Source organism: Scyliorhinus canicula, chromosome 18, assembly GCF_902713615.1.
Source record: "Scyliorhinus canicula chromosome 18, sScyCan1.1, whole genome shotgun sequence".
Lineage (NCBI taxonomy): Eukaryota > Metazoa > Chordata > Chondrichthyes > Carcharhiniformes > Scyliorhinidae > Scyliorhinus > Scyliorhinus canicula.
The window spans coordinates 126,487,935-126,511,371 of record NC_052163.1 but is presented as its reverse complement, the minus strand read 5'-3'; the positions used below and the strand labels follow the sequence as shown (position 1 = coordinate 126,511,371).

General features: G+C 42.5%; 1 protein-coding gene across 1 annotated transcript in view; it reads left to right on the top strand.

The window, feature by feature from the left end:
• polrmt (polymerase (RNA) mitochondrial (DNA directed)) overlaps positions 1-23,437 on the top strand; it is a 104,049-nt gene that overhangs the window by 50,981 nt on the left and 29,631 nt on the right. Inside the window, 4 exon segments of the mRNA XM_038777044.1 lie at positions 3,539-3,661; positions 6,699-6,878; positions 11,686-11,772; positions 15,578-15,691. Coding sequence (XP_038632972.1) covers positions 3,539-3,661; positions 6,699-6,878; positions 11,686-11,772; positions 15,578-15,691 — 504 coding nt within the window.

Genomic DNA, 23,437 nt, shown 5'->3' with positions numbered 1-23,437 from the left:
CTGTGCTGTACTGTTCTATGTCTAAGGACGGGTACAAGTATAGTTGGGACTAGTTCACATTGAGGGTGAATTCTGACATCAGCTCAGAAGAATGTTTCCATGTTGTAACTTTTCTATGGGTGACTTCAAAGCACAGTCTCTATATGGTGTTCTACCACCCAGATCATGAACTCAAACTTTGCAACTTCCTTGATGTCCATGTTCTGGTTTTTAAAAGCCTCTCGGCCCACACAATTTCAAACACCAAGGCAAGGCATGGCATGCCTCTCTGAAAAGTCAGGCTTGGATATGTGCCAAAACGCAAATAGGAAAGATTTAAAGTCAACATTTTAGACATTTCTTTCTATTAAAAGGGAGGAACTAATGTTCCATTTTATGTATTCTAGTGCAATTAGGTAATTGGGGTGATAATTTGTTTAATTACCTGCAATGGGTAAGGAAAGGTTTATTAAGTTTCTGCACACCAGTCCGATTTTTAATTTGATGTTTGTGAGTAATTTGCTTTTCCCCCACGTTGTGTGTCAAATATTCCCGTTATAATACCCTACATTCATATCTGTGATGGAAAAGCACAATCTGATTAAAAGTCTTGGCCTGCAGTTGGCTCAACAGCTTCCTACAAATTGAAAGGTTTTCTGAGGGGGGAAAAAAAAATCAATTCGCATTTGTTTGTTTGTAACTGAATTTGCTAATCTCCTAAATATGGATGTAACAAAATCAATTTTCAAAATGATATATTCCACGACAACATGTTTACTTTTATCTATTATGCTTTCTTTGATTTATTTCAATGCCTTTATTGGGATTTAACTTGACAGCTCTTTTTTTTTATAAATTTAGATTAGCCAATTATTTTTTCCAATTAAGGGGCAATTTGTCATGGCCAATCCACCTACTCTGCACATTTTTGGGTTGTGGGGGCGAAACCCACGCAGACACGGGGAGAATGTGCAAACTCCACACGGACAGTGACCCAGAGCCGGGATCGAACCTGGGACCTCAGCGCCGTGAGGCGGTTGTGCTAACCACTAGGCCACCGTGCTGCCCTAACTTGACAGCTCTAACCTCTCCCGAAAGCCTGGATTAGGATACAATATTTGTTCTAGAGTGTAGCATTGATAGCTGATTCTGGGTTTTGCAGTCTTGACTCTATGCATTGTATACAACATTCCAGTTGCATCATTAGTAATAAATAGCTGAACTGCTGGAATATTTGCTTTAGTTTCTAGCAATTTGTCAAAATTATTTGAAGAAAAGTGAGAAGACGAGCTTCAAATATGTCATTCAGATACATTTTTGAAATAATAATATGATAATGACCAGGAGTTTTCAGTGGAAATAACAGTGAATGTGTTAGAGCTCACTGTTGCTAAGAGTTAAACAACACAGCAGCAACCTTTTGTGTCTACACATGTACAGTTAAACACAGAAATCAGGAAGTTGCTGTCTAAGATGTGCAGCTCCTCCAGAAGCTTCACTCTTAACAGTGTCTTGGTGAGATATTCAGCATTCAAACACCAAGGGTATAAATTTGCTGCACTTAACCATTAGATACCCACTAAACATAGAAAATGTTAGAGCTTATTTATCTAAGGGAAGGGAATTATTAATGGTGTGATATATCTTAACTGCCAAGCAATCCCTGTGGCACTGAAAATTTACTTTAAAAATGTAATACTTGTTGGAGATATAAAGAACAACCTTTTGTAGTATATATATTTTACCCCTATCTTAATCTCATTTTCCTTTCACTCTTTTTCATTCTTTTTGTATATGTGACTTAGCTTTGGATTAAACATACTAACTTACATTTCCTGTTTTTTAAAATAAATTTAGAGTACCCAATTCATTTTATTTTCTAATTAAGTGGAAATTTAGCATGGCCAATCCACCTACCCTGCACATCTTTGGGTTGTGGTCAGTTATCCAGGCCCGAGATTGAACCTGTGACCTCGGTCCCATGAGGCAGCAGTGCTAAACACTGCGCCACCATGCTGCCACTACATTTTTTGGTATAAACTCTGTGCGTCTCTGTGACAATTCTATCTGTCTGATTGGTTGAGCAGATAGAATTGCTTTCCCTCTTTATACAGGTCTATGATTCCCCTGCAGAGGGTGCCTGACTGCTTTGACTCCCAAATTACTGCAAGTCACGGTGCAAAAGCACGTATGTAATTGCCCCGCAAGGCGAGTGCAATTTGTTCACTGCTGACTGTACAATCTTGGTCAGTGTTCGTAAAAGGGGAAAAAAAGGCACAGTTGTTTATATTTAATCAAACGCCTATTTAACTCTTCTTTTACATTCCATATATTATTTACAAAGTGTGGTAAGCTGAGAGGAAGGTTGTCTTTCCTTGTAAATTATGTTTGTTTGAATTGTCAGGGTCGTAATCATCTTGGAATGTCATGTTGACAGAAAATGTAGGCATTCTGTTAACTGCTGGGAGACAGAGATGGAAAAACGATGACAAATACTTTTCCTCGTGCTAATTTGAAATTCCAGGCACCAGCACTCCATTTTGACCAATCTGGAGGACCCTTTCTGGTGCTGTCAAAGACACAGGCTATCCCCCAGTACTCTCAAGGCCCAGGATTTTCCACCAACTGCAAAGCACTGGACTCCTCCCACTGCTGCTAAATACAGGTCTCTACCCCCAATTGATGCCTCTTGTATAAAACTTTGTTTTTTATTCTCAGCTTCAAAAATGGCAGGAGACAAATTAAATGCAAAGTTAAAGGAATATATATATATAAAATATATATGAACCCTCCATTACATTGTAATAAACACTGAATTATCTGATTTACCGTGAGCATCATGATTGATTCATTCATAATTTAATTCAAATAGTATATCTAACGTGCATCTCCTGTGCAATCATATTTTGTGCTGAATTAAAGTTCTCTGTCACTCAAGTTAAGTGCAATGGGAAAATATTGAATCTTGCTTGTTGTATCTAGACTTTGAAATTTACCAGATAAACTTCGAAGCAGCATTGTTATAGATGTGTTTGCACTTGTGTATGTACATAAAAGAAAACATACAGAAATAAAGGGGAAAACAGTTTCTTATGGGAAAATATGATAATGATGTGGTGTTGCAGTTAGCCCAACAATAAGCAGAATTATTTGGATAGACCTGCATTAGACAACCAGTCAGGCACTAATGGTGATTAAGGCGGGTAAAATGTTTGCACTATTTTTCCACAAAGATAATTCTAGAAAGACAAAATTACTCTAAACCCTAATGTGTGTTTACTCAGAGATATTCTATTTCTTAAAAAAAGTGGCCTAAAATGTCATGTTAGTTCAGTAAGATAACTCTAATTAGCATTGGTGAAATGTTTCACTTTCTTTTATCTCCCACATTGGCTAAAAAATATGTCAACTGAATGCCAAAACAAAAATATTTTGAGCTATTGAGTGTAATCTATATAATGCATCGTTGGTTCATTAGCAAGCAGTATTTTTTAACACTGTAAAGCGTGTTGTGTAAATCCAACATCAATCAAATCACAAATACTTTATCATTTAACAGGATGGATCTTGTAATGGTTTGCAACACTATGCTGCTCTTGGACGTGATGTGATCGGTGCAACGTCTGTGAACCTAATGCCCTGTGAGGTACCGCAGGATGTTTATAGTGGAGTAGCACAGCAGGTAAGTGAAGAGTTGGATGAACTAGAAGCATTCACAGTGCAGGTCTCCGAGTGGGTGAGATGGCAGTACTCTACCCAACCAGCAATGTTAATAGATTGTGATTAATGTTAATAATGTTAACTTTCAGGATCCAGCTCACGTTTTACAAAATCACATGTAATTGAGTTATTGGAAGTGTTACATAGTTTGTGCAATGATTTATTCTAGTAGTACTCTAGATCAGGGTTTTTCAAAGTGTGGGTCGTGACCCGTGGGTGGGTGTCAGAAGGGTTGTGGTATTCCCATCAACCGCTAGTGCAACGTTTCCCAATGGCATCATTCTGAGCCTGCAGGGAAAACCCCGTCTACAATGTCAATTCAGTTCTTACCTGGCACTGGGAGTCCACTGCATTTAATTGGCATATTACTTTAACGCCATGAGGCAAGCTGAGAGCTACAGACCTTCTGCTCTTCCACGTGTTGTTAAGGAGAGTCTGTAGCACCCTCCAAGACGCTTTGTGTATGATCTCCTGCTGTCTGGAATCTGACGAGCTGCAGACCCACAGCTTGTTGGACAGCTATTGACCAGAGCTTCCATCAAAATGTTATTTAGGAGTAAATAAAAAGGAATTGGAAATCGGAAATAAATGAGAGGTGAATAATATGCTGATTCCCAAAATATCTGCAAAACAAAAGAACTAACATTGAGGGTGCAGTTTTCTGTCCTTTATGTGTCTGTGGAGTAAGTAAAAGTTGGGAAAGGCAGTATCTGTTACTTTTTCACGTTGTCCACCCATCTCCAGGAAATCTAAAGTCCTGGGTCAGTAATTCAATCAAGATTTTAAAGTGTAGTATTAGTTATCTTTCTTGCTTTCAGACAAGTAGAACTTCGAACGAACACTTATGAACTGATGTATAAATGCAAATTACTGATGTGTCGTGGAATAGGGAAAGCTCCTGCAAACAATGACCCGCTCTCCATGAAGTGACTGCAATAGCATATCTTCTGGTTGGGAAATCATGAACACATCACGATGCTACAGTGGAATATTTGAGCAAATAATTCATACCTGAGAAAAGTTTGTCCAATGTCCATTCTGTCTGATTAATGATATCCAGAACGGTTAGTTCGTCAGTTGTCTGTGGGAAGTTTTAGTGTTGTCAGCATTCATCAATTTTGATGAACTTGTTTCTAATAGAACATAGAACAGTACAGCACAGAACAGGCCCTTCGGCCCTCAATGTTGTGCCGAGCCATGATCACCCTACTCAAACCCACGTATCCACCCTATACCCGTAACCCAACAACCCCCCCTTAACCTTAATTTTTAGGACACTACGGGCAATTTAGCATGGCCAATCCACCTAACCTGCACATCTTTGGACTGTGGGAGGAAACCGGAGCACCCGGAGGAAACCCACGCACACAGGGGGAGGACGTGCAGACTCCACACAGACAGTGACCCAGCCGGGAATCGAACCTGGGACCCTGGAGCTGTGAAGCATTTATGCTAACCACCATGCTACCCTGCTGCCCCTGCTGATTAATGATATCCAGAACGGTTAGTTCGTCAGTTGTCTGTGGGAAGTTTTAGTGCTGCCCAATAGTATACATTGAAGTTGAATAAACTTTCATCAAGTGACTAAATTGCATTTAAGCCAACTATAAATCAAGATTTCTATGTCACTATCTTGAGATTTATGGCTATTCTATTTATAAGAACCACATATGGCACTCTCCCAGTAATGTCTGTCCATAGCATGGGCCCCGAAGGTCGGCTGGTGCGTGGGTCCCAAAGGTCGGCCGGCGTGTGAGCCCTGGAAAGTCGGCCGGTGTGTGGACCCCAAATATCAGCCGGTGTGTGGGGCCCAAAAATCGTCCAGCACATGGGTCCCATGGCTGGCGCGTGGGTCCCGAAGGCCGCCTGGCGTGTGGGTCCCGAAAGCCAGCTGGCGTGTGGGTCCCGAAGGCCGGCTGGCGTGTGGGTCCCGAAAGCCAGCTGGCATGTGGGCCCCGAAGGCCAGCTGGCACGTCGGTCCCGAAGGCCGGCTGGCATGTGGGCCCCGAAGGCCGGCTGGCACGTGGGTCCCGAAGGCCGGCTGGCGCGTGGGTCCCGAAGGCTGGCTGGCGCGTGGGTCCCAAAGGCTGACATGTGGGACCCGAAGGCCAGCTGGCGCGTGGGTCCCAAAGGCTGACATGTGGGTCCCGAAGGCCGACTGGCGCGTGGGTCCCGAAGCCCAGCTGGCGCGTGGGTCCCAAAGGCTGACATGTGGGTCCCGAAGGCCGATTGGCGCGTGGGTCCCGAATGCCGGCTGGCATGTGGGTCCCAAAGGCTGACATGTGGGACCCGAAGGCCGGCTGGCATGTGGGACCCGAAGGCTGGCTGGTGCGTGGGTCCCGAAGGCCGGCTGGCATGTGGGACCCGAAGGCTGGCTGGCGCGTGGGTCCCGAAGGCCGGCTGGCACGTGGTCCCGAAGGCCGGCTGGCGCGTGGGCCCTGAAGGCTGGCTGGCATGTGGGTCCCAAAGGCTGACATGTGGGACCCAAAGGCCGGCTGGCGCATGGGCCCCAAAGGGCGGCTGGCATGTGGGCCCCGAAGTCCGGCCAGTTGGTAAACGTGGATCCGAGGGAAAAAAGTTTGAAAAGCACTGCTCTTGGTCCTTGTTTAACGCTGGTTGTAGGAGCACAGGAAAGGTTCACTATAACCAATGTGTTTTGAAGTAGTGTTCTCCATCAGTAGGAAGTATATGCAAAAGCGAGGAAATATCATATTGAAACCATTACAATTGTGAGATTTTTTATAAACAACAATTGGAGCATATGAATTTTAAAACTAATAAAGAATTGAATTCATTTTTAAATTCTAGCTTTACTGTAATTCTCAAAATTGTAGTAAGAAATACCACAAAGAATGTCAGGCTACATCAGTTAATCAAGTTAAGTATCTGTACATTACAGTGGAAGAGACAGTAACATATATTGATTGTTTAGGCCAGTACTTTTCTGTTGAATTATTTCTTTCGGCTTATTATGCAATTCCTTTGTGTTTTCCCCTCAGGTTGAGGAATTTAGAAAACGCGATGCTGAAAAAGGTGTAAAAATTGCTCAAATCTTGGAAGGCTTCATTAATCGTAAAGTTGTGAAACAGACGGTGATGACTGTGGTATATGGTGTGACACGATTTGGTGGGCGTCTCCAGATTGAAAAAAGATTGAAAGAAGTTGAAGAATTTCCAAAGGTACCAGAAAATGTAGTGGTTTTGCGCTCGTGAGTAAAGATTCAGAAATAATTCCAATATCTTCCAGGATTAGGGTGCCTTGGACAAGTCTAGTTTAGTCCAACTGAAACAGATGTTCCAGACAAACAGTTTTGCAATGGGAGAATCTGCTCATCAAGCTTTTTGTTTTTCTATTTTGATGCCAATTATACACTAATATGCTGCAACTTGGAAGTATTCCAATTCACACTGAGAGCATCGCATAAACAGGATATAGTCTTGCTTTACCTTCTCACTCTGATTTTAAGATGCTGCTAAGATTTGGCACTGGAATGAAAAGGAAAAACAAGAATGCTATATATTCAGATACTAAAACTTCAAATTCTGGAAATGTTAAGCAGGTTAGTTGGCATCTGAAAGGGAAATAAACGTTAAAGTTTACACCCATGTCTCATATGACTCAGTGTTGAACCAATAATTACTGAAGCACAAAGGATCTAATTTCAGACGTTACCTGCTTTTCGCCTTGGTATCAAAGTCAAACTTTTACAGAGCCTTATTTTATTTTGTGAAAACAACTGAGAAAATAATCAGGTCAGTTGAATTGGTAACTGCAACAGGATGGTGAATGAACCAGCATGGATTAACTACAAGATCTAGACACAGAAGTAACCATTTAATTCATTAAACATTGTGGTTATGGACTGTTAAAAATAATTCAGTTACTGTTTGTTTTGATATATTCCAAAATCTACTGACTTGCATTGAGCTGCGATAAAATGTAACTGATCTGAAAATAATTTAAACGTGTGCATCAGCAACCCTGCTTCTGGAAATTTTAATGAATTCAATATTTGTCAAGTGGCCAACTCAGGAATTTTTTATTTCACCCCCCACTCGTCAGTTAGCCTTATTCACTTTCAATCGACTGAGTTGTGTCGACAGCACAGTTGAACAGCTTAGCTTATTCCTCGAATTTGACAATTTGTAACAGACCAAACATCTTGTCGCAACATATAATCATAATCCTCAAGATAATAGGCTTTAGGGCAATGTTTGCATTTCTCCAGACACTTTAATCTGAACCAGCTATGAACTTGTATATAGGAATAAAAGCTTACTAAATTACATTGCTTAAGGATGTCCTCATACTCAGTTGTAATGGCCACACAAGTATTAATAATAATCATCTCTATTCGTGCCACAAGTAGGCTTACATTAACACTGCAAGTAAGTTACTGTGAAAATCCCCTAGTGGCCACACTCCGGGGCCTGTTCGGGTACACCGAAGGAGAATTCAGAATGTCCAATTCATCTAACAAGCACGTTTTTCGGGAGTTGTGGGAGGAAACCGGAGCACCAGGAGGAAACCCATGCATGAACTTACCTGTCACGAACAGCCAAACGAACAGCTATATTTGATATGATCCACCAGCCTTTGGGACATACGACCTTTGCACCCGTCATCGCAGTGAGACTAATTTTATATTCCAGATTTTTAAATTCCACCAGCTGCCGTAATGGGATTTGAACCCATGCCCCCGAAGCATTAGCTCAGGCCTTTAGTTTAACTAGTCCAATAACATTACCAGTGTGCCAGCCTACTTGAATCTGCAGCTATAAATAAGAATTTCCTTACACACCCTAATGCGCTCCACATGTTCTGATTCACCTTTGAAGTGGAGCAGACTTCACCTCTTGTCCAAACTTTTACGGTGCTTTACCCTTCTGGTGTAATTGGAGGTAAACTGGACACTTCGTGGGTCAAAAAATAACTGCCTTGGGATCATTCGTAAGTATGTGTGATACACAGCGAACAATGATCATGGTAGCCATTATCCTACAGGATAGCTTTGATGTGCCCTATTTCAATATCAAACTTGCACGAGTGAGCAATTGATTTGGGCCCTGTTTTGCTGATGCGACCAATCTTGCACTTCGAAATATAGGAATCCCAGCATGTATATTGACCAGTGGAGGTAGCCTTGCAGTAGAGAACCCACTAGTGGATTTCGCAATGAGCGCATCAAAGAAATGGAGCTTGTTAAACTGTTCCATTTCAGAAGTGAATTTGAGCTCAGGAAGGAACATGTTAAGGTGTGCAAGGAAATTCTTACATTCAGCTGCAGGTTCAAACAAAAGCAAAATACTGCGGATGCTGGAAATCTGAAATAAAAACAGAAAAATAGGTCTGACAGCATCTGTGGAGAGAAAAACAGAGTTAATGTTTCAAGTCTCTGTGCCTCTACTTCAGAGCTCTGAAGAATCCAGCTCTGTTGAGTTTTGCCAGTATTATCTGCAGATTCAAATAGGCTACCGTGGTAATAATTTTACTGGACTAGTTATCCAAAAGCCCAAGTCAATGCTCTGGAGGACATAGGTTTAAATCTCACTGCTGGAGCAGATGGAATTTAATAAATCTGGAATATAAAATTAGTCTCACTAATGGTCATCGTCAATTGTTGTAAAAACCCATCTGGTTCACTGCTGTTCTTTAGCGAAAGGAATCTGCCAATTTCACCTGGTCTGGACTACTTTTGACTCCAGCCCCACTGGACTCTTGATTGCCCTCTGAAATGTAGCAAATTATTCAGTTCAAGGACACTTAGGGATGCACAACGATTGCTGACCTGGCCAGCAACACCCACATCCTATTTAAGAACAAAGAAAAAGATATTAAGCAAACCTACTGTCTACATATCGGAAATAGAAAAGGAGTTGGAGGTTAAGGGTCACTATTGAAAACTCTTTTGTGGAAACTGGCAAAAATGCTAGCAAGAGCTGACCTTAGAGAGCAAACCGTGGCAGCACCATCTATTTGGCCATACAGAATGTCATTAAAGCTGAATTGACTGTGTGAATTGCTAAATTCATAAGAATATAGGTCAGAACCAAAAATAATAACATAACAGCTAATGTTAGATGTGATTCAGAGATTGGCAGCACTTGCTGAACAATCCTGAGTGTGCTCGGAATTACACTAACAAGTAATTTAAGATTTACCAGTTGCCCCCACATTTCTCAAGAGGTATAAATTATTGTTCCAATTGAAACATAGAAAATAGGTTCGGGATTAGATCTTTTGGCCCTTTGAGCCTGCTCTGCCATTCAGCATGATCATGGCTGTTTCCCTATCTCAATGCCATACACTAGCATTCTTCCCATACCCTTTAATGCCTTTAGACTCTAAAGTTTAGAGTCTAGAAATCTATCTGTTTCCTTCTTAAATATATTCAGTGACTTGGCCTCTGCAGCCTTCTGTGGTAGAGAATTCCACAGGTTCATCACCAGATGAGTGAAGATGTTTCTCCTTATGTCAGTCCTAAATGGCCCACCCTGTATCCTGAGACGTGACCCCGTATTCTAAACCACCCCCAGCCAGAAGAAACAACATCCCGGTAACCAGTCTGTCCAACCCTGTCAGATTTGTATACATTACAATGAGATCCCCTCTCATTCTTCTAAACTCGTAATACAGTCCTCATCAAATTTACATTCCTGCATCGGTCCTGATGAGTATAGAACAAAAAGCTTTGACTGGATGCTTTTTTCAGCAATACAAAATCGAAATGAGTCAAGAAAATATGCAAGTGAAACTTAGAAAAGCTCTTGTGTTTTTCAATGTACCATTTTTCCTTGTAAAGTCCTCTGGAGGAAACTGGTGATGTATCTGTCGTTCATACGTGGGCGGCACGGCAGCACAGTGGTTAGCACAGTTGCTTCACTGCTCCAGGGTCCCAGGTTCGATTCCCGGCTTGGGTCACTGTCTGCGCGGAGTCTTCACGTTCTTCCTGAGTCTGCGTGGGTTTCCTCCCACAGTGCAAAGGTATGCCGGCTAGGTGGATTGGCCATGCTAAATTGCTCTTAATGACCTCAAAATGGGTTAGATGGGGTTACGGGGAGAGGATGGGGGCATGAGGGTAGGGTGCTCTTTCCCAGGGCCGGTGCAGACTTGATGGGCCGAATGGCCTCCTTCTGCACTGTAAATTCTATGAATCTTTGACCTCATGAAGCAATCTTTTGGTGAGGAATCCTATTAAAATAATAAACTGCTGCAGAAAAATAATTAGTTAACGTTTATAAATCTATGTAGCACAAACTGTTCTCATTGTTTACACATAATTAATTTTCCATTTAAAAAGAGGTAAAATTATGTTGAAGATAATGCTTGACAACACATGCTTTGATTCTACAATCAGCTTTTAATGTACAAAGTCAGTTAAAAAAAATGCCATTTTATGTTTGCCAAGAACAGCTACAATGGATAAATAAAATTATATTAGCTAACATTTAAATGATGTTTTTATTGATATTTTATTTTCAAATTCAAGGGATGACACTGTGGCACAGTGGTTAGCATTGTTGCCTCATAGCGTCAGGGATCTGGGTTCAATTCCAGCCTTGTCTGTGTGGAGTTTGCACATTCTCCCCATGTCTGCGTGGGTTTCCTCCTAGTCCAAAGATGTGCAGGTTAGGTGGATTGGCTATGCTAAATTGCCCCTTGGTATCCAAAAATTAAGGCGTGGTTACGATTGAGTGGGGGTGTGGGCCTAGCTAGGATACTCTTTCCAAGGACCAGGACAGAATCGATGGGCCAAATGGTCGCCTTTTGCACCATAGGGATTCTATGAAAACAGAGTGAGTTTCTGTTGATTCGTTACAGGAAGCCCACTAAGTGCTGAACAGGTCATGCAGCTTTACATCGCCTCTGGACTGACGTGCTGTCGATGTGCACTTCACATGCCGAATGGGAATATTTTGATGTATGCACCAACCTTAATGAAATTAGGAAATTAAATATAACTGTTTAACTTTATTTAATTTTCAGGACTATGTGTGGGATGCTTCTCATTACTTGGTGCAGCAGGTTTTCAGCAGCTTGAAAGAGATGTTTACTGGCACCAGAGGAATTCAGGTAATTTCACGAAATACTGGAGAATCGATGTCTATATGGAAGACATCATAATGAATGTGTTCTTTTTTTTTTGTTGCAATTCAAGAGGGGAAGGGGAGTTAAAGGAAGTATACAGCTTTTCATGAATTTACAATAGCCAACGGGTGTGTGATGAAATGTTGGATATAATCTTTATTATTTTTAATAACCAATGAAAACGGTAGTGACAGTGATGTGTCGAACAATTATTACATCTATTTATTGTTTCAATACATTCAACTTTAGACTGCATGTACTGCAAAATATGCAGTCCTACACCCAGAAACGTGCACACAAAAACATCTAGGAATTGTGATTGATCCCTATCCAGACCTATTCATGGTACTGTGGCTTAAAGTTAGCTAGGTTTCTGAGTAGGTTAAAGTTTGTATCTCCTTTAAGCTATTTTGAAATAAGCCTGCACTGTCTAATTCTTGCTTTGAGTGTTTTATGATCCTTGGATCAATGAACAGATTGCTGGTGGTTAGTATCCTCTTACATTTTCATTTGAACAACCTTTGCTTCCTTTGTTTGCTCTTCCTGATTTATAGTTTTTTGTCTTGAAGTATCATGGTGATCAAAAGAGAAGATTTGCCAGTCAGCCAATTTTTTTGATTTACTCATGTAGTTTAGCCATAATTGCAACATAAGCTGAACTGCTTTAAAATAATGTAAATAAAAACATTTGTATATTTTCACAAGCAACTCAACATTCAATGTATTGACAATATCATAGAACCACGAGTGTATACTTATCTCCAAATCTGCCACTGGAGTAAGGCCAGTTATACCTGCAGAGTAAGTGGGAGGAATGAGGTGTGTTTCGCCAATTATCATAATAGACACATGCGAAGAACATCATGGCCAGTTTCTTAGTGAAAAGACGGAAAATATTTTGATATCAATTGAAACCGTTTAACAAGAAAAAGATAACATTTAAGTGTTGGAATAAAATGTCATCCAGAATGAAAGCTGCTGAGTATTTCCAGCATTTTCTGTTTATTTGTGTTCCTTATAATAACTCTTTAAAGGATTGCCGAGTCCCTTTTTGGTCCATTAATGAATATCTGACATTCATGCCCAATTTCTTCAACTCATTATGATCCTGTCATTTGAAGGTGCAATAAATATATTGAACTTAGCATATTTATGTAGCTCTTTTATCAAATCAAAATGATGAAATAAGCACGGTCGTCACCAAACTCTGTCGCTACTGATATCGGACAGGCTGCAACTACTATTCAAATTGGAAGCCTGATATTCACTTTCTGCTAACTTGGAGGTCAGTGGTAGCTAATTCCGCTCAGTCCAGAGGTCAGAACTGGCTCATCGGCACACTAACCAGTGCACTTTCAACCTAATCCATTTGGAACAAAAACTTTTTAAAAACAATTGTATTGTGTAACATAAACATTAACTGCCCCAAGGAAATCAGCTTCTTTTATTGTCACACGTAGGCTCACATTTAAGTAGCCCAGTAGAGGTGTAAATTGACATGTAACATGTAACAGACTTTACTTAATTGTAATGAAAATGTTACAAAATTTTGTTGTCAAAATTATTTATGTTAAAGGGCAAGGTGAGTAATGTGAAACCTGGAAATAATGCTGAATTTTCAAATGATTAGATCAAAATTGCAATTTTAATGTGAAGTAGTTTAGCAATTCTCCGACCTGGATTTTTGCTCCAGAGTTGGGAATGCAGAGATGGGATATTTTCCCCCTCCGGTTTGGCCCACTCAATCAGCTAAAAAGAAGCCCTGAAGGCCGTATTTTTGTTCCAGCAGATTGGACAGGCTGAATTAGAAGTCGAACCAACAGCCTTCGGGACAAGTACGGATTCTGCCAGGTGTGGGGGCAGCCTTAGCAAAAGGCCCGCCTCTGTGCTCTGGCACTTTGGTGAAATTATTAAGAAAAATAACAGCCCTCCTTTCTCACCCACCGATGTACTCCCCATACCTATTCATGCCAACCTACACGCCCCATGGCCCGTCAAGCCTCCATGCTACCCTATACACTTCTACCTAACCTGATGGCTCCTTAAATCCTCCTTGACATTTTGCCCTATGCCAACCCACACACCTCATACCACCCCCCATCCCACCCCCCATGGCCTGTGAAAGGCTCCCTACAGTGCAGAAGGAGGACATTTGGCCCATCGAGTTTGCACCAATCCTCCGAAAGAGCACTCTACCTAGGCCCACTCCCCCGCCCAACATAACCTACAGATCTTTGGACACTAAGGAGCAATTTTCATGGCCAATCCACCTAATCTTGTACCTTCTATACCCTGCTACCCACCCCTCTGCCCTATGAAAAATCATGCCTCCCACTTATTCCACTTTATAGTTCCTGTACCTACTTAGTGCCAACCCATGCTTCCCACCCTTACTCCTCCACGCCAACTCACCCACTATCCATCATGGGCAAGCCACACTCCCATAAAATAATGTCTATTGATGACATCAATATTGAAAAAATACTCTGATTAAAAACCATCCAATACTTTAAAATTCGTTCCATTAATCTCTTATGAAAACAAGTATTTCACATAAGTACATAATTTCCTATGAAAACAAACATTTCTATTCTACAATCACTTGAAACTGTCAATAAAACTGCTCACTTAACAGGCACTTCACTGTGATATTAGGTTGCAAAATTAGTCATTCAGCACAAATCCTATGGCCCACAGGTTTATGTCAACAGAGTGAAATAGCAGGCATTGATTTATTTTAAACTCCACGCATTTTTTTTACTTTAAAGCCCAACAGAGTTAAATCCATTACCAGTTCCATTCAGTCTCTGCACTTTTTTTGCACAGTCATGACTACTTTTAACAATCCCAAAGAACAGTAAACCTTTCTCAAAGGGTGCCTTCCGTCTCCTAAATCTGTGCCGGGACCATATCTAGAAAGCTACCATACTTCTCCAAAAGGGGACCCAGGTTATTGAAACAAATCCAGGAAGTTTGCATCTGCTCCTATCAGGTCTAATCAACACACTTTGGGTTTCAGATGCCCACCAAAATCAGACCAGCAGAGGCTGCTGCTGATTTATATAGGCAGCTTTCTCTGTGAACCATGGATGTGCAATTTATAACCTGCACTCATTCCCCTCCTGAGGAAATGGCAGAGGCAGGGTTTGGGGGTGGGACTTTGACCTCTGCCGGCATTTTCGTGCACACTCTTCATCTGCAAAAATTCAGGCCTCAGTTTTGGTACCTCGCTTTAAATGCAAAATAGTCCCTATTGTATGTCCAAAAAATCAGTCTTGCTTCTTCAACTGCACATACTTTAAATGCCTCTAATTGCTTTTGCATGTTTAAATCATACTAAAATTCAAATCACTAATGCTTTAGCAATTTAATTCCAGATTCTACCTGCAGAATCTCAGACAAAAATGTATTTGCTTATAGTTTTAATTCAGGAAAACTGGTATGCCACTTTCCTGTCTGTGGAACCTGCCATTTTTGTATCACGAGCCAGAAAATTGGCCTTTCCTACCATGTATCTGTGTAGCAAGTTATTTTTATGTTTAAGAAAATCGTGATTCATAAATTGTTATAAATGGATTCTGCTCTTTTGAAATGCAGATGGTAAGGATTTCAGATCTCTGTAGCCTTGAGCTGTATTTATGACTCCACAGTCACATCGATGAGTGCATATTGTTTTCCCCCATAATTACTCCACAATTGGTGGGCAGTTACGTTTTTGTTAAGTCGTATCAAAGATCATGGTGAATTGTTGTTTCCGTCATATGTTTACTTGCAACAATTTTATCTCTAGGACTGGTTGACAGAAAGTGCACGACTAATTTCAAAATCAGGAAGCTCAGTCGAGTGGATCACACCACTGGGGTTACCGATTGTCCAACCTTACCACAGGACCAGGAGTACATTAGTAAGTATTGTACAATGTGTTATACCTTGATGCAAAGCACTGTACAGTAATTTACTTGTATATCTGACTATCTAATCCGCCACTCTGTATCTCAACTCAATTTACCTGCCTTGGAACTGTGTTCCTTCATACCCTTACTTAACAAAAAGCTATTGCATATTTGACGTTTTCAATTGGCCTAGCTTCAACAGCTTTCGAGAGAGAACTTTCTAGATTTCCACTACCTTTTCAGTGAAGAAGTACTTCCTGATATCACCCCTGAACTTTTAGATACTGCCTTAACGTTAAAGTTATGTTTCCTTTTTCTGGGCACCTGCTGTGGAAATAACGTCTCTGTCAATTCAATCGAGTACTTAATTATCTTTAGCACCTGAATTGTAACCCTTTTAGCTTCTTGGGTAAGGGTGCTGATAGAAAGCACGTTTCAATTTTATTGAATGCAATTTTCACCTGTGTTGGGGAATCAAATTCTGGTCCTTTTGTCCATTAAAAACGAAATCAACTTCGCAAGTGCTCTGTTGGCCACAAGCCCAGCTGTAGTGTGGATCCAAATAATGGAAGACTGCGTGATTCTGAGAAATTGGTGTTTGGTAAGGCAGTAGCACTCATCTTTCAAGTTGGCCTGCTTATTCTCCAATCCTCAAAATAGCCTGATCTTACAATAGCATCGCCGGATCTGCTGCTGTTTCAACAGCCGTTTTGGAGTTTTCAAAAATGTTCGCCCATTTTCAAACCGTAGTGGGAAACTCTACATTGCTACTTTAACACTGAACATATGAAATAAGAGTAGGTGTAGACCATTTGAGCATTCTGCGCCATTCAGTAAAATCATCCTGATCTTCTCACCTCAAACTTCTCCTTCCCACACTATCCCCCAAACCATTAATTCTCGTAGTACACAAAAATCTATCAGCCTCTGTCTTAAACAACTCGATGGCAGAGAATCCTCAAGTCACTCAGTTTGGGAACCTAGTGAATGAAGAAATTTTACTTCATCTTAATCTTAAATGGTCAACCCCTTTACCCTGAGATTCTAACCCCGAGATTCCCCCAGCTGGGGAAAACATTTTCTCAGCATCTACCCTGTCAAGTCCCTTAAGAACCTTGTATGCTTCAATTGCATTACCTATCATTCTTTTTTTAAAATAAATTTAGAGTGTACCCAATTATTTTTTTTCAATTAAGGGGCAATTTAGCATGGTCAATCCACCTAACCTGCACATCTTTGGGTTGTGGGTGTGAAACCCACGCAGACATGGGGAGAATGTGCAAACTCCACACGGACAGTGACCCAGGGCCGGGATTCGAACCTGGGACCTCAGCACCGTACTCCCAGTGCTAACCACTGCACCACTGTGCTGTCCACTCATTACCTATCATTCTTTTTTTTAATATAAATTTAGAATACCCAATTATTTTTTCCAATTTAGGGGCAATTTAGAGTGGCTAATCTACCTATCCTGCACATCTTTGGGTTGTGCAAACTTCACACGGACAGTGACCCAGGGCCGGGATTCGAACCCGGGTCCTCAGCGCCGTAGGCAGCAATGGGATGTCAGAGGTAGGTTCTTTACCCAGAGAGTAGTGGGGGCATGGAATGCACTGCCTGTGGAAGTAGTTGAGTCGGAAACGTTAAGGACCTTCAAGCGGCTATTGGATAGGTACATGGATTAGGGGAGAATAATGGAGTGTAGATTAATTTCTTAAGGGCAGCATGGTAGCATTGTGGATAGCACAATTGCTTCACAGCTCCAGGGTCCCAAGTTCGATTTTGACTTGGGTCACTGTCTGTGTGGAGTCTGCACATCCTCCCCGTGTGTGCGTGGGTTTCCTCCGGGTACTCCGGTTTCCTCCCACAGTCCAAACATGTGCAGGTTGGGTGGATTAGCCATGATCAATTGCCCCTAGTGTCCAAAATTCTGTGATTAACCTAGGACTAAAGTTCGGCACAACATCGTGGGCCGAAGGGCCTGTTCTGTGCTGTATTTCTCTATCCATAACCACTGTGCCACCGTGCTGCCCTATGACCTATCATTCTTAACTACAGATATAAGCCTAGTCTACTTAGTCTCTCCTCCTAGGGCAATCCCTACACACATCATGGGCGAAATTATCCGACCCCCAGCAGGGTCGGAGAATCGCCTGGGGCCGCCGAAAATCCCGCCCCCTCCGTGGCAGAGATTCTCCGCCACCCGGAAAGTGGCGGGGGCGGGAAGCACGCCACTCCGATCGGCGAGGCCCCTGCGGCGATTCTCCGGCCCGTGATGGGCCGAAGTCCCGCCGCTGGGAGGCCTCTCCCGCCACCGAGGTTTGAACCACCTCTGGTGGCGGCGGGATCGGCGGCGTGACCGGGCCCCCCGGGGTCCTGGGGGGGGGGGGGGGGCGAAGGGCAATCGGACCCCGGGGGCTGCCCCCATGGTGGCCAGGCCCGCGATCGGGGCCCACCGATCGGTGACCGGGCCAGTGCCGTGGGGGCACTCTTTCTCCTCCGCCGCCGCCACGGCCTCCGCCATGGCGGAAGCGGAAGAGAAACCCACAGCGCGCATGCGCCGTGGTGATGTCAGCGGCAGGCCTGAAAGGCCACTGGCGCCGGTTTTTGCGCCAGTCGGCGTGGTGCCAACCGCTTCGGCGCGCGGCTAGCCCCCAAAGGTGCGGAGAATACCGCACCTTTGGGGAGGCCCGACCCCGGAGTGGTTGGCGCCACTCACCTATGCCGGGACCCCCCGTCCCACCGGGTAGGGAAGAATCCCGCCCCTTGTATCATGACCAATTAAGGGTGACATTATAGAATCATAGAATTAACAGTGCAGAAGGGGGCCATTCGGCCCATCGAGTCTGCACCGGACCTTTGAAAGTTCGCCCCACTTAAGTGCACACCACCACCCTATCCCCGTAATCCAACCTAAACTTTTTGGACACTAAGGGCAATGTATCATAGCCAATCCACCTAACCTGTACATCTTTGGACTGTGGGAGGAAACCGGACCACCCGGAGACAACCCATGCAGACTTAGGGAGAACGTGCAGACTCTACACAGACAGTGACACAAGCCGGGAATCGAACCTGGGACACTGGAGCTGTGAAGCAACAGTGCTAACCATTGTGCTACCGTGCCACCCAAACATTCAGCTAGATGGATGTTTATTTTTAAAATGATGAATCGGATGGACTCAACCATTGAAAATATTAAAAACATTTGTAATTTAGTGGTTATTCGGCCAATCTCTAATGTACTTTTGTTTCAAGGAACGTGATAGTTTCAATAAAAGACGAAAATCTCTTGGGCAGCATTATTATTCTGTGAACACAGTATGTAGCTGTTGGCAGTGAGAAGAATATGTATTTTACACACAGATTACTTCAATTGTCAAGATTGTCTTCAATGGTTTAGGCATAATCTGAGGATTACATTGTAAAAGTAATTTAACTAGAAAGGCGCAGCTGGTCTTGGACATGATCTTAATATTCCCAAGGTGTTTCATTTAGAGACTGATAATTTTCCAGTGTATCACAGCAGAACCATCAGCAATTCTCAAGAATTGCTAACAATTGTCTGGAATCACCACTTCTTTAAAAACCTGGATCATTTTATTTAGTTAGAAATTTGCAAGCATTAATTGTACACCGAGAAATAATAACTGAAATCTTTCTCCCCCCGTGTATGCTGCAACTTAGAGGGGGAGAAAAAAAGATTTAAAGCACTAGGTTTTAATTCCAGCGCAATGTTGTACATAAATTAATTACATTTTACTGAGCGTTCAACTATAATTGCAAGTTGGAACATAAAATGCTTGGTTTGACACTCGAAAATTTTGTTAAACCTTTGCACTGTTACTGGACGAGCAGTAACTTATTCGGCTACTTTATCCATACCATCTTAGTAACTTGAAATATCACAAACTAGAAATGAATCTTCTGGGATGGTGAGAAACTGACACTTGTCCTGAGGCTGCACCTAAATCGCCATTCCGAATCTCAGAATAAGAGCCTTCAGTGTTATGCGGTCAGGTATCCACCTAGATTTTGATCCAACCTAACTCATTGCTTGCCTTGGCGAGAAAGAGGAGTCGCACGATTTTGTCAAAGTGTATAAGTGCTGATTGTGATGGCATTCAGTGAATTGACTTTGTACTGGACCCCACTTTCCAGGATCAAGTCCTAACATGCTTTAATCTCCACCTGAACAATCAGGCACAGATAAAGCCTCATTTTAATGCCGACAACCACATCCCTTCCAATATTGCACACTCACAACAGTGACAAAGCAGCAGTCTAGATTATTATAGAATTTATGGCCATTCCTCGTATTGGATTTTGACCTGCATCATTGAATTTCAATATTCGATTTATCCAAACTAATTAACCTTTATTCTCCAAGAATATTATGTGCAGTTTGTATGTCTGGACCTTTCATTAAAATTAAATATTGGCACTTTCCTCGCGCCCTCTGATTTTCTTTAGAAGAAAGACTGTTTAGAATAGCTGTGTGCATTGAACCATGTATATTCAAACATAGAGTACTTGAAATTATCACCTCAAAAATATGGCCAATGTTAAATTTCCTTGCTTCAGATACTTTTTATAATATGACAATGATAATTTCTTATTCATGTGCTGCATTTGTATTATCCAAAATCCTGCTCAAATCCTAGTGCTGACATGTAATAACTACTTCAAGGAGAGGGAAAATGTGAGGCTACTTTAAAAAGTGCTGCCTTAAATGAACTAAATGACTGAAATTGGGCAATATTGTGCTTTTGCTCAGCACTTTTCAGTGACACACACTGCTGTTCCTGCTCTGCAAGACAGTAATATGCGTCCCAAAATGTTTTCATTAATTTACATCCAAGCTAGAACTTCAGACTAGCCTTCAGACTTCAGAAAAGCATGTCCATGTTAGGTACTGCTGCCTACTTGATCTCATCTTCAGTTATTTAGAATCATAGATTCCCTACAGTACAGAAGGAGGCCAATTGGCCCATCGAGTCTGCACCAACCCTTTGAAAGACCACCCTACTTGGGCCCAATCCTCCGTCCTATCCCCGTAACCCCACCTAGAGGCAATTTAAAATACCCAATCCACATACCCTGCACAGATTGGACTGTGCGGGGAAACCAAACCACCCGGGTGGAAACCCACACAGACACGGAGTGAATGTGCAAACTCCACACACTCACCCAAGGTTGGAATCGAACCCAGGTCTCTGGCATTGTGAGGTAGCAGTGCTTACCACCGTGTTGCCTCTCTTCCGTGGTGGGCTGTCAGTGGGAATATACTTTAAAACTATACTTTATTTCTAACATTTACCTATGCAAATATAAATCCCTGAAAGCTACCTTTGTTTTCCTAACACTGCACATTTTATACCGATGCATATCTATACTAGCACTGTGCTGTTCATTGTAAGTCAAAGGATGCACTGTGTTGTGACCATGGAAACATAAAACTCAGTTCTCACTTCAAAAAGAGACGGTTGAGAGGTGATATGACTGCTGTTGTTAGACTCTAAAGCGACTAAATAATTTATAGTAGGATGAGCTATTTCACTTTAGAAGAGAAAAACTCAATCTATGTTTGAAGGGGGTAAATTTAAAGCTAATCTGAGGTGTAATAACGCAATTTATCAACGAAGAGGCTGCTTAACTCACTAAGTGATTTATTGGAACAAACAACAAGGTTAAGCTTTGTGAAGGAACAGCAGTTGAAATACAGGTTGTTAGGCCTTGATTCCCAGGCTCACTTCACCAGGCCCCTGATCTCCGGGCCCCGCACTTTCTTCCCATCGGCCAAGGTTCGTGCCCTCCTGCCAACTGCCAACCTGGTTGGTACTGCCAAGGGGGCTGAACCTGAAAGAGGTGGGGCTTGAAGGGCTCATAGGAATTAGGCGCAGAAGTAGGCAATTCAGCCCTTCGAGCCTACTCCGCCATTCAATCACATAAAGGCTAATCTCTTCCTGGTCTCAGAGCCATCTCCCTAGTTGTTTCCCATATCCCTTTAACCTATTTTTCTATCAGAAATATATCTATCTCCCTCTTGAAACCATTTAACGATTTGGACTCCACCGCACTATGGGGCAGCGAGTTCCACAAATTTACCACCCTCTGCGAGAAGTAGTTGCTCCTCATCTCAGTTTTAAATCTATCACCTCTCAACCTATATCTGTGACCTCGTGTTCGAGATTTCCCCATAAAGGGGAACATTTGGTCTACATTTACTATATCGATCCCTTTTAGTATTTTGCGTACCTCGATCAGACCCCTCTCATCCTTCTAAACTTCAGCGAGTATAAGCCCAAACTGTTTAATCTCTCCTCGTACCCCTTCATCCCTGGAATCAATCTGGTGAACCTCCTCTGAACTGCCTCCAAAGTCACCACATCCTTTCTCAAATAAGACCAAAACTGGATGCAGTACTCCAGATGAGGTCTCACCAACACCCTATACAATAGCAACAATACTTATCTACTTTTCAACTTAGACGCTAACATTCCATTTGCCTTTCGTGTTACATTTTGTACCTGCACATGACTTTCTGCGATTCTTGAACAAAGGCACCCAGATCCCTTGGCCCAGATACATTTTGAATCTGCTTTCCATTTAGAAATTTGCCTGACTATTTTTTTGGCCCAAATGGGTAAACTTGCACTTGTCCCATTAAACTCCATCTGCCAAATCTTGGCCCAATCTCCTATTTATATCCATCTAGAAAATCTGTATCTCCTCTTCACTGACTGCTTTCCCACTTAATCCAGTATAATCTGCAACTTTTGCTATGTTATAACCTGTCCCTGCTTGCAGATCCTTTACATAGATTGTAAACAGTTGAGGTCCGAGGACTGAACCCTGCGGCACCCCACTAGTTACAGTTTGCCAGCCAGAGAAGGGCCCATTTAACCCAACCCTCTGCTTTCTGTCAGTCAGCCAATCCTCCATACAATCTAGAATTCTACCTCCAACACCCTGCAATCCCACGTTCTGGATCAATCGGGGGGGGGGGGGGGAATCGGGGGCATCCTTTAAATGGCACCCTGATCTATCTGAAGCTGGACTTGCCTGCGTGTTTTGGCTCTGCCTCCCCCCCCCCGGCAACAGTGCCAGTGGAAAACCCGCCCTCCCCAGTGGGTGTGATCTGAATCGTGTTGAACCACCTGGGGGGATTGCACCTCTTTCCCGCCGGAGACCGCACTTAGAAGTATGCAGGGAGAATTCCACCCAGTATGTCGAAGCAGAAAATGCTGGAACTACTCAGTTGGTCAGACAGCATCAGTAAACAGAGAAACAAAATTAATGTTTCAGGTTGGTGACCTACAGGAATAACTATCATATGCTGTCTTCCCATATTAGTCCTCCCAATGTGCATCACAGCGCAGTCCCCCCACATTGAATTAATCTACCTTGCAGCTATCCATTTCACCATCCTGCCTATGTCAAGATGAACCTTGTAACTACCCTCATCATTATCTGTCAGTTTGCCGAGTTTCATATTATCTACCAACTTTATGGTGCTTCCCCCACACTGACTTCTCCGGTCATTACCAAAGAGAAAAGTGCAATGGCCCAAATCTGACCGTGTTTGGGGCCACATTAGGTGGATTGGCCATGCTAAAATTGCCCGTAGTGTTCTAATAAGTAAGGGTTAAGGGGGAGTTGTTGGGTTACGGGTATAGGGTGGATACGTGAGTGTGAGTAGGGTGAGCATTGCTCGGCCACAACATCGAGGGCCGAAGGGCCCCTGTTCTGTCTGT